Raw genomic sequence first — 12,608 nt, 5'->3', positions numbered from 1 at the left:
GCAAAAATCCAGGTTTCCCCCCGCCCACACATCTCATACGTATTTTGACCATAAATTCCATCCTGGACCACTAAAACCAAAACATTTCAATTTTGGCAAATAGGCATTTCCTACAAAAAGCATTTTGTCGAGAAATTCCCAACCAGCTCTCATGCAGAGCGCCCTACGGTCCACTCCTCACTGGAATTGCTCAGTACCTTGCAGAACAGGGCCCTGAACTTTTCTGAGCCTCGGTTTGGTAAGCCAGAAGTAGAGGTGTTTCCCTACTACGTGTGAGAGGCAGTGCTAAATCATAAGAATGCTCATCATTTGCATTGATATGCACACCCTCAACAGGCCAATCTGCATGAACAGAGCTGGATGAACCCTACAAAGTGCAAGACCATTCGTTTGAATAAAAAACACAAACTTGCCATAATGCTATTTCTGACGCTTTCATTCGGTGTTTGAGGACATTCATAAAAGTGAATTTTTGTTTGGAGAAAGAGAAAGTGCCTTAAATTTGAGGATCTAAAAGCACATTACAGTTATGAATGAGTGAAACCTCAAGCAGGGAAGCAAAATTGCTGTTTTATCAATGAGGAAACGGAGGCAGAGAAGTTAAGTGACCTGCCAAAGGTCATCCAGGCAGTCAGCATCACAGACAATTCAAAAACCTATACCATAATTCTTAGTCCTCTGCCGTAGACAAAATATTGATGCTAAATTGTTGGTTACATACTAAGTAAACATTTAACGATCTACTAGCTCTCTTAGGAGTCACGTCCTTTTGGGGTTTCTGTAAAGTGTCATGCAAACCTGGGGAACAATAGAAGAAATGCGAAATAATCACAAATCATTTGAAAAGATGATAGCCTTATATTTCAAGTGAATCATTCCTAACACAAAACCAGCGGGGGGATGGACAAACCAAGCTCCCAAACAAACCAAATACACCATGTGAAACATATATACACCTTTTGAAAATATAAATAAATGCTACGTTAGTTTCTTCCCTTTTAAATCTAATTGATATCTAATTGATTGGAAGTGGGTGGGGGGGTCGGAGGGAGGACTGTTGCCTGAAAACCAAGAACGAGGAGGTGGTGTTTAATCAACTCCACATACTACCAAGGAGAAATATTAACCATTCTGTCCATGGACAACATTAAAAAGGTTGTTGCCACTGCAGTGCAGAGCTGGGAGGATGCGAAACAGCCAATGTGGTAAATCTCAGCAGGTTTCCAAAAGAATCCAAGAATACAATTTAAATTCAGTCCTTACCTGACAGGATGGCAAATTGCCTGTGGAGCTGCTCAATTATATCCACTGCGACCAGCGGCCTTATCTCCTGCTGCATGATTTCATCTGTACAAGTGAAAAGAGAAACCCTCACTGAGTTAACCAGACCCTTCACCCTCCATTAGAACCCAGCAAGACAAAGGATATACTCAGAGGTTAAGAGCCTGGCATAATCGTTGGCTCAAATGTTATCATATGACTCTTCACAGCGGAGAAGCTTATGATACAGAAAGTCCCATCTCCAGCCCAGTTACTTTATCTATTGTCCTGTGTTTGCAGAGCGCGCGTTTCATAAAGTGATTCCAATAGATTTAGCAGAGCTTGTCACAAGTTTGCTCAAGACGACGGGCCTCTCTTTGCAACTTCATGTTTCATATTAAGCCACTGCATCTGGGCTCCCAGATAAAGCAGCATTTCAGTCCTTTGAAACAGTGATGGCTATTTTAGATACAGTACCATGTTCCACCCCCCCCCTTTCCTTTGCACACCACAGAAGGGCTTTTTGAGTAACTGACCAGCCCCCTTCCCCCCACCCCGCTTCCTTTGCTGATGTTTTTTTTTCACAACAAGAAAATACATTGCCCAAGGAGGAAATAAGGAACTATGGGGCTTTCTTCTCACCAAAACAAAGCCTGCTCTTTTGAAGTAAAGATTTAAAAGTAGCTAAAGATAGCAAGGGGCAGGGTGCGTCAATCTGTGGATTCTAACTGGATGCATTTAGTGGTCAGGAACCACAATCTTACACTGAATGAGTTAGACTCTTTCCTCTCCAGAATGTGGGGCCTCACGGGCTTATTTCAGCTTGGTTCTGAAACGGTTCATTTACAGGGGGATAGATCGGCGTTTCTTAATGTTTGCCAGCCAGGTCCAATTGTACTAGGTGCTATACAAACATATAGTAGGAGACAGTCCCGGCCCTGCAGAGTGTACAAGATAAATAGACAGAACAAAGGATGAAGAAAGGAAGCACAATATCCCCATTTTACAGATGGGGAATTGAGGTCCAGAGAGACTAAGTGACTCGCTCAAAATCACTTAGGGCCTGCATGGCAGAGCTCTGAATTAAGCCTATTTCTCCGACATCTCAATCCACTGCTTTAACCACAAGTCCATCTTTCCTCTCAATATACAGGCATTAGAATGTCAGAACTTCAAGTGCCACCTATAATCTGGGGCGAACTTGCCAATAGGGTCAGAGGGACCCATCTCAGCAGCTTTCCAAAAACGCTGGGATTACGGTGCTGGTCTTTAAACTGAGCAACATCAACTGGTAAAACATCCTGACTCCCCTCATTCTCTACAAATATACGGCTCTGGCCTGGTTTCAGCAGATCAGTTTGAGCCCAGTGAATCCTGCCAAAGCTTTAAGACAGGCTAACCGGAGGGTGCTAGGGTCATTGCCCTCTTACAGAAAAATGAGTAAATATATGCAGAGAATGCGGAGTAGCTTCTGCTCCAGGCATCAAATGCAAAGGAAAAAAAAAATCCATGCAACAGAACAGCCTCCCTCTAGGGACATGAGCCTGCACACCCTCACCCACAGGAGCCAGGGTCTGGGCCTCCACAGAGTCGCATAAATTAGCCAAGGGGGCTATGATGTTAAATTAACCCCCCACTCAAGATCTCCAATTGGCACAATCATTTACAATGGCTGCTGAGTGCTGCTTACCCTCATTTCTGTGGTTACTTAGGTATTCTTCTCACTGACAGAGCAAAGAGTTAGAAAAGTACCAGGATTCAGTCCTTCTGGCTGCAGGCAGACAGGAGAGTTACTATGATGATGCATCTCTCCTTAAAAATTACTTCCCAGAACAGTGTTTTGGGATAGATCCCATCATCATGGAAACACGCCAACTCACGTGAAGCCTGATTCTCTGGAGCAGCGCTGGTAGCCAAATGGCGAGATGGAAGAAGAGGCTGCCTCCATGGACAGAAGCTTAGCACAGTGCCAGGGCTGACCTGGCAGATAAAGCTCATTTAACACTGCAGAGAATAAAGATTTGGTGCAACTTTTTTGAAATCTGATTAATTCCGAGGGAATGGAAACAGAGGTCACTCTCCTTTTCCCCCCGCACCCTGGGCCCCTCTTCCCCCTTTCCTCCCATTCTTTTCCTTTTTTGGTTCTTTCAGTCTTTTTTCCAAAAACCAGGGGAGATCAATATAATATAAATTAAAGAAAAGTCGGGGGTGGGGGTCTTCTCAGAACAGCCGGGGTCACACTAGCAAGGGAGCAGAAAGTCAATCACAGGGAGAGGAGGGCTGGTGCAGGGAGGAAAACAATCAGTGTTTCCAAAAGGTGGTAGGATTGATATTAGCTGCCCTGTATTTATTCAAAGAACACAGCTTGGGCAGTGGCAATCTAAGCTTCCACACCAGGGAACCCTGCTAGTGGGCCACAACTCTACCAAGCAGGGATACCTTGAGAGTGGAGATCAGCCTCTCTGACTGGTCAGTGAATAGCCCCTCTGCTGAGGCTGGTAACAGAGTTGCAAAGACCCACTGGACTTCAAAAGGCGCAGGATGGGATCCTCCGACCTTGCAACGTCCTCCCAGGGCCCAGCGTTAGGGACAGATGCTATGTGGAATAACATGAAACTGAACTGTAGTGCTTATATAACTGGGCATGTGAGCCAGCAAGGGCACACACACACAGCTCTGCCAACTCTTGCTGCTGCAGTCTGATAGTTTCACAGGCCACATTTAGCCCTGGTGTAAGTGGGCACAACTCATGGCAGCCAATGGGTGTCTCACTCGCTGATGCCGAAGTTTACTTTGGCCCCCATTAGTCCAAACCATCGTGGGAGGAGCTCAGCTTTATGAAATACTTCCCTTCGATTTAGCAGCCACACCAGCTGTTAGACAAGATCATTATAGCTTGCAGGCATTGCCAGCTGGCTTTCCGGTTAACCTTAGCAAACAGGGCTCATCAGAATGTTGGTGACACAGGGGAGAGGTGTAAGGGTAGGAGAGAAGAGGGGACAAGTAAGAATGTACCAAAAAATGTATCAACATAATCATTAAAACATTGAGTACAAACCACGGTTTTAATCGATTTTGAAAAGTACGACAAACTCGCTCTTTGGGGCAGGGACTGTCCTTCAGTTCTGTGTTTTTACAACGCTAGTACAGGGGGCCAGGGACTAGAACTGGGGCCCCTAGACTCGGCCATAATACAATTAATATATAACAATTTTTGGAAAAACCTTCCCCCACACCCCACTCCATCCTTGGTCTTGAGGCTCCGCCTCCCGGCGGAATTTAAACCAAAGAAATCAATACATCTGGCATGAACGACAGCAGCTGAGGCCATGCATTATTGATGGATGTATTTCCATTTTGTTTACCCAACCAATTAGCAAGGTTATCAACCCCTGCCACCGCTCTGGCCCTGGGCACTGTGGATGGCTGGAAGAAATCGGGAGATGATGCTAATGAATGGCTGTGGAACCAGCATCCACCAACAGAGTGGCTGGTTTGAGTGGGGCTCATGGGGCAGGTGAGGGGAGCGGTTTCATCTACTGCCTAGAGGCCTCACTCAAGATCAGGGCTGCAAACACATTATAAGACACAGTCCCTGTCCCGAAGATCTTACAATCTACACAGGCAAGAGAGACAGAGGGTGGGAAGGAAAACAGAGGGGTGAGGTGTCTTGCTCAAGGTCACACAGCTGGGAAGAGAACCCAGGTCTCTTCCTCCATCAGCTGGCAGGATCTTGCCTTTAGGATGCCGACTGAGGCACGCTGCACCATTGAATCACCACTGTGACCTGAGGCTGGCGTGATTCTGTGCCTCACATCCCCAGCTGGTATCGCAGCAAAGCAGTTTGTGGCTTTTCTTAAGCCTGGAGTCTAGTCATAGGGATAGCGCTGTGGAAGCCAGGACCGTCCTACTCAATTGGGGACGGGTGGGAACCGCCCTGGTACTGACGACAACCAGCTAAATTGGCACAGCCTCTGTGAGCAGAGACAGCAACGCAGGTTGACTCCACTGTATAACAGACGTGTTCACAGTTTGGCACCAGCTTATTTGGGTTCATCCCCCGCCCCCCATACAGACAGCAAACACAGCCTTTGATCAAACTCATCCACTAGCTTTGTAGGGCACAGAGCAGCAGGGTTTACCTTCTCTCAATGACTACAAAGGGTGCTGCCCTGAACAACCAAGCTAGACTCTCTCTTCTATCGAAACACGCCTCCCACATGGTTTGGGGTTTAAGACACTTTATAGCCCTGGCTCCAGAATGCCTTGTCACTGTCCAGTGAAAGGAAATTTCTCCCACTCAACGTTGCTGGAAAGCCTAGCCTGAGAGCCTCATTGTGAAGTCCAGCTGAGATCTACCCATTGTAGGAACCCAAGGAGCAGGGCCAGTCTCACCTGACATAAATTAGAGCCGACTGAGAACACGCTGACTGATGCTTGGCTGCCACGGCCCCACAGTAGACATCCAGCAGCTGAGTACACCCCAAGTGCAGCAATGCTCTGCACATGCTGTCTGCCCCCCCCCCACCTCTCCCCTCGGCCATAGTGCCTGAGCCGGGGCTACCATGGAGGGTGGTAGAGACTCATTAAACCAATACTGCACACCCTGGAGAATCCCTCCGCACTACCCATAGGGTGGCCAACTTTCTAATCTCACAAAACTGAACACCCTTGCCCCACCCCCTTCCCCAAGGCTCCATCCCTTCCCCTCACTCACTTGCTCATTTTCACCAGTAAAAGTAGAGTAACCAGTACAGTAACTGAGGCAGGGGGTTGGGAGGGAGTCAGGGCTCTGGGCTGGGGGGCTGGGCTCCAGGGTGGGGGCCAGAGATGAGGAGTTCACGGTGCAGGAGTGGGCTCCGAGCTGGGGCCAAGGGGTTTGGAGTGCGGGAGGGGGTTACGAGTTGGGGTGTGGGCTCCGGGAGGGAGTTTGTGTGCGGGAGGGCGCTCAGGGCTGGGATAGGGGGTTGGAGTGAAAGAGGGGGAGCGGGGTGCAGTCTCCAAGAGGCAGTTTGGGTGCTGGCTCTGGGAGACACTTACCTCAGGCGGCTCCCTGGATGCAGTGACATGTCCCTCAGCTCTGAGGCGGAGGCGCAGCCAGGTGGCTTTGCATGGCGCGTGCTGCCTCCCCCTGCAGGCACTGCTCCCCCCAACGCCCATTGGCCAGCCAATGGGAGCTGCAGAGCCGGGGTTCTGTGTGGGGGCAGCACACGGAGTCCCCCTGGCTGCACCTCCACCTAGGAGCTGAGGGATGTGTCACTGCTTCTGGGGAGCCGCACAGAGCCAGGTAGGGAGCCTGCCTTAGCCCGTTGTGCCGCCAACCGGACTTTTAATGGCCCAGTCAGCAGTACTGACCGGCGCCGCCAGGGTCCCTTTTCCACCAGGTGTTCCGGTCGAAAACTGAACACCTGGCAACCCTAACTACCCGGAAAGTCTCCAAGATCTGCTGACTTGTACAGTCCTTCTGTACTGCTGGAGCTGTGTAAAAACAGCACAGGGCAATGGAGAAGAGAGGCCTGAGTGTGCTGCAATCTATGGTTTGTGTTGTAGTGAAATGTGCTGGGATGAGACCGAATGACTCGTGTGTCCCTCCTTTCTCCGTGACCCTCACAATTACATCTCATGAAGCTCCCTCAGGAAACAGGCTTTTAACTAGATGATAACAGTCTCAGAGAGGCCAAGGGCTGCAAGGGCAGACAGCTGAACCTAACTCTGTCCCCGCCAGGCAGGGATGAAACACAGAGGAGCAGAGCAAAATGGCGGACACTTGCATGGCTGCTGCCCCTGCTGTAGCTGCTCTGTGGCTGACGAGCCGGCTCTGAAGACAGCACCCGCCACCAGAAGGAAAGTCACTCATGGTTGCTGCCCATTTACAACCATGCTACTTTAAAACCGGAGCAGCCTGAATCAGGAACAGCACCACCACAATTGAGTGTAGACGTTTGTAGCCACCAAAGAGTCCTTGCTAGAGCCCACAAGCCCCCGTTGTGCCCTGCGGGAGTCCCATAGCTTTGCAGCAATGGCATAGCTAGCCACGGCATTTGCTATCCCCTTCCAAGCCTACATGTTCTGTTTAGTTTCTCCCCTCACCAAAACCAGTCAGCGCTTTGCATGGCACAGAAATCTGATTTTCTTTTCGAGCCAGCAAACTCATCCACAGGGTTTTGTTTTAGATACAGAATTTGTCACAGTTATTGTGAGGGTCTGATCAGACCCATTCTTTGCTCCCGTTTTTACTAGATGCCCCTTCCCAGCTTGCACTATGCTGTGCAAATTGAGAGTCACACTGCAACAGTATAAAAGTACTCCCGAATTCCTCAGTCCCTGCTCCAGAGACCCTCATCACTCCCTGATCCCCACAAATTAATGGCCCAAGGGCCTAATTTCCCCTGAAGAGCACCTTGTGTTGTCATTTACTCACGTACACAGTGGGCATAGGATGCCACTAGATCAGAGTTCTCCACTCACATGGATGGCAGAGCTTTGCACACACTTCACACAAACTAAGGCAGGGGAAACAGAGGCCCACATGTTCAGAGATTGTTCTGGAACCCACCACCGTATCTTTTCACTGAGCCGCCAAAGCAGGCCAGCTGCTCTGAATTTATTTGATATTGTGGTAGCACCTAGAAACCCTAGCCGTGAAGGTCCCTGTGTACTAGTCATGGTAAAAATCTAGTGCGGGAAATTCCTTCCCCCATGAACAAATGTCCTAAGAAAAAACTAAATCTTTCTTTCGGTATGTTTCCGCCTCAAGGTTTTTAGGGTGCCGGGGATACAAAGGCAGCAAAACCAGCATGGTTTTAGAGTAACAGCCGTGTTAGTCTGTATTCGCAAAAAGAAAAAGGAGTACTTGTGGCACCTTAGAGACAAACCAATTTATCTGAGCATAAGCTTTCGTGAGCTACAGCTCACTTCATCGGATGCATACTGTGGAAACTGCAGAAGACATTATATACACAGAGACCATGAAACAATACCTCCTCCCATCCCACTCTCCTGCTGGTAATAGCTTATCTAAAGTGATCACTCTCCTTACAATATGTATGATAAACAAGATGGGCCATTTCCAGCACAAATCCAGGTTTTCTCACCCTCCACCCCTCCCTCCCCAAACTCACTCTCCTGCTGGTAATAGCTCATCCAAACTGACCACTCTCCTTACAATGTGTATGATTATCAAGGTGGGCCATTTCCAGCATAAATCCAAGTTTAACCAGAATGTCGGGGGGGGGGGGTTAGGAAAAAACAAGGGGAAATAGTCTACCTTGCATAATGGTTTTTGAATGTTATAATTCTTGACGTCTGATTTGTGTCCATTTATTCTTTTACGTAGAGACTGTCCAGTTTGACCAATGTACATGGCAGAGGGGCATTGCTGGCACATGATGGCATATATCACATTGGTGGATGTGCAGGTGAACGAGCCTCTGATAGTGTGGCTGATGTTATCAGTCCCTGTGATGGTGTCCCCTGAATAGATATGTGGGCACAGTTGGCAACGGGCTTTGTTGCAAGGATAAGTTCCTGGGTTAGTGGTTCTGTTGTGTGGTATGTGGTTGTTGGTGAATATTTGCTTCAGGTTGTGGGGCTGTCTGTAGGCAAGGACTGGCCTGACCGCTATTCCTACCTGCATGCCTCCAGCTTTCACCCTGACCACACCACACGATTCATCGTCTACAGCCAAGCTCTGCGATACAACCGCATTTGCTCCAACCCCTCAGACAGAGACAAACACCTACAAGATCTCTGTCAAGCTTTCTTACAACTACAATACCCACCTGCGGAAGTAGAGAAACAGATTGATAGAGCCAGAAGAGTTCCCAGAAGTTACCTACTACAGGACAGGCCTAACAAAGAAAATAACAGAACGCCACTAGCCGTCACCTTCAGCCCCCAACTAAAACCCCTCCAATGCATTATTAAGGATCTACAACATATCCTAAAGGATGACCCAACACTCTCATAAATCTTGGGAGACAGGCCAGTCCTTGCCTACAGACAGCCCCGCAACCTGAAGCAAATACTCACCAACAACCACATACCACACAACAGAACCACTCACCCAGGAACTTATCCTTGCAACAAAGCCCGTTGCCAACTGTGCCCACATATCTATTCAGGGGACACCATCACAGGGACTAATCACATCAGCCACACTATCAGAGGCTCGTTCACCTGCACATCCACCAATGTGATATATGCCATCATGTGCCAGCAATGCCCCTCTGCCATGTACATTGGTCAAACTGGACAGTCTCTACGTAAAAGAATAAATGGACACAAATCAGACGTCACGAATTATAACATTCAAAAACCAGTCGGAGAACACTTCAATCTCTCTGGTCACGCAATTACAGACATGAAGGTCGCTATCTTACAACAAAAAACTTCAAATCCAGACTCCAGCGAGAAACTGCTGAATTGGAATTCATTTGCAAATTGGATACTATTAATTCAGGCTTAAATAGATACTGGGAGTGGCTAAATCATTATGCAAGGTAGACTATTTCCCCTTGTTTTTTCCTAATGCCCCCCCCCCCGACGTTCTGGTTAAACTTGGATTTATGCTGGAAATGGCCCACCTTGATAATCATACACATTGTAAGGAGAGTGGTCAGTTTGGATGAGCTATTACCAGCAGGAGAGTGAGTTTGTGGGGGGGGGTGAGAAAACCTGGATTTGTGCTGGAAATGGCCCATCTTGATTATCATGCACATTGTAGGGAGAGTGGTCACTTTGGATGAGCTATTGCCACCAGGAGAGTGAGTTTGTGTGTGTGTGTTTTTTGGGGGGGGAGGGGTGAGAAAACCTGGATTTGTGCTGGAAATGGCCCACCTTGATTTTCATACACATTGCAAGGAGAGTGGTCACTTTGGATAAGCTATTACCAGCAGGAGAGTGAGTTTGTGTGTGTGGTTTTTGGAGGGGGGGGTGGGGAGTGAGAAAACCTGGATTTGTGCTGGAAATGGCCCACCTTGATTATTATACAGATTGTAAAGAGAGAGGTCACTTTGGATGGGCTGTTACCAGCAGGAGAGTGAGTTTGTGTGGCGGGGGGCGGAGGGTGAGAAAACCTGGATTTGTGCTGGAAATGGCCCACCTTGATTATCATACAGATTGTAAAGAGAGAGGTCACTTTGGATGGGCTGTTACCAGCAGGAGAGTGAGTTTGTGTGGCGGGGGGCGGAGGGTGAGAAAACCTGGATTTGTGCTGGAAATGGCCCAACTTGATCATCATACACATTGTAAGGAGAAAGAAAAGGAGGACTTGTGGCACCTTAGAGACTAACCCATTTATTTGAGCATGAGCTTTCGTGAGTTATAGCTCACTTCATCGGATGCATACTGTGGAAACTGCAGAAGACATTATATACACACAGTATGCATCCGATGAAGTGAGCTGTAGCTCACGAAAGCTCATGCTCAAATAAATTGGTTAGTCTCTAAGGTGCCACAAGTTCTCCTTTTCTTTTTGCGAATACAGACGAACACGGCTGCTACTCTGAAACCTGTCATATTGTAAGGAGAGTGATCACTTTAGATAAGCTATTACCAGCAGGAGAGTGGGGTGGGAGGAGGCATTGTTTCATGGTCTCTGTGTATATAATGTCTTCTGCAGTTTCCACAGTATGCATCCGATGAAGTGAGCTGTAGCTCACGAAAGCTTCTGCTCAAATAAATTGGTTAGCATGGTTTTAGTTATTCATAAAAGAAACAGAAATCAGCCAGCCTGATTTATATTCCAGAGCCCAGCCCCAGAGCAACGGCATGCACAGCTCCACCGGCATATGGTCAAGCAAAGATTGGATCAAATGAACCTCGGTAGAGAGGGATCAGCAATCCCTGGGCACAGACTTCAAAATATGCGGACAAACTTCTCCAAACCTTTGGTAGTTCAAGGGTCTCTTATGTCCCCAAATCAGTCAGGGTCTCACTTCAAAGTTCCCCTTAATTTCTGAATCACTATAATAATGATCAGAAATGCATCATCACCAAAACCCACTTTGGCACCTCCAAATTTTGTGGGAATTTGGATCTAACTGAGGGACATCTCTAATGGCAACGTGACAGAATAAAACGCAAGAAATAAATAAAATCTTACAAACAAATAAAAACGAAAACCTTCCAAGCAGAATTTTGATCCCATAAAGAGGGAAGTGTCAGAGTCTCCACGAAGTCTTCTAGGAGCTTCACTACTGCTACTGATTTCATATGGAAGGCACACAGCTTGTCGACACTGTTGTGAAAATGGGGCATAGGTTTGGGCATTGTCTGTGGCAGAGTTAATCACAACTACTCACTTCCCATGAGTCTAGCTAGGCTTTGGTGGACGGATTAGATGAGCTAAAACATTACTCTCATTGCTAATACGACAGACTCTGCTACTGTTGCTCCAGGGTACTGGAGATTATAACAAACAAACAAGCGACTTGCCTTCATCGCATTGGCAAACATAAAATGCATGACTAATGCTAACCAGCCTTGGGCTGAGTGGTTTGGTGTCCCCTTTTATAGTTGCTTTTGAGTTTGTTTTTTAAAATATAATTTTTCTGGTTTTGATGCTCTTTTGCGCACCAACGGATTTTTGTGGGAAAGGACAAAATGAAGTCATAGAAACGAGGCTTGCTAGGACCTAGGTCTTGTCGATGCCACTGACTGGGGAGATTTTTCCTTACAGTCCATACGAGATTTCCTCTGTAGTCTAACCACTGTCCAACAAATTCAGAAAGGATGGGCAAGGTGGTGTACATTACACTTTGGCAGGTAGGTGAAACAGTCTAAAGCAGTGGTGTCCAATACGTTCGCCACTAGCCACATGTGGCTAATAGGCTATTGAACTGTGGCTAATGCATGTGGCTTTTTTATAATGTAGCTAATAAGAAAAATTCAAAACCACAGGTGTGGCTAGCAGTATGGCTAGCATCGAATTTCTATTGGACAACGCTGGTCTAAAGGGAATCTAAGCAGGGGTAACTCACAGGTACAAGAAGAGACAGGTGAAGCAGCTAATGAAAGGTTGTGAGAAGGTACAAGTTAACATAGTGATCCAAACAATTTATTTAGCATCTTCTGGCTCTTCAACATTCAGGTATCAGGGGGTACCCGTGTTAGTCTGTATCCACAAAAACAACAAGGAGTCGTCTTTAAGGTGCCACTGGACTCCTTGTTTCAATATTCAAGTTATAGTGTTGCCAACTCTCACGATTTTATTGCAAGTCTCATGAGACTTGACACTTTTCTTAAAGCTCCAGTTCTTGGAGTCAGTTAATTACCCGAGAATCTCAGCTTTCCTTTGAAAAGGAAGTTTCTACCCTTTGTGGTTGCAGAGAAAAAGCTTGAAAACA

General features: G+C 47.2%; 1 protein-coding gene across 5 annotated transcripts in view; it reads right to left on the bottom strand.

The window, feature by feature from the left end:
• Nucleotides 1-12,608, bottom strand: part of MCF2L2 (MCF.2 cell line derived transforming sequence-like 2) — a 319,822-nt gene that overhangs the window by 235,942 nt on the left and 71,272 nt on the right. For all 5 annotated transcript variants that reach the window (XM_073359253.2, XM_073359256.2, XM_073359257.2 and 2 more), the window contains exon 2: nucleotides 1,264-1,347. In XM_073359253.2, coding sequence (XP_073215354.1) covers nucleotides 1,264-1,347 — 84 coding nt within the window. The remainder of the gene's footprint in view (nucleotides 1-1,263; nucleotides 1,348-12,608) is intronic.

The sequence above is a fragment of the Lepidochelys kempii genome, chromosome 9 (assembly GCF_965140285.1).
Source record: "Lepidochelys kempii isolate rLepKem1 chromosome 9, rLepKem1.hap1, whole genome shotgun sequence".
In the NCBI taxonomy this organism is placed as follows: Eukaryota; Metazoa; Chordata; order Testudines; family Cheloniidae; genus Lepidochelys; species Lepidochelys kempii.
Note: the sequence above shows the minus strand (reverse complement) of the source record. Positions and strands in the feature narration are given on the sequence as shown.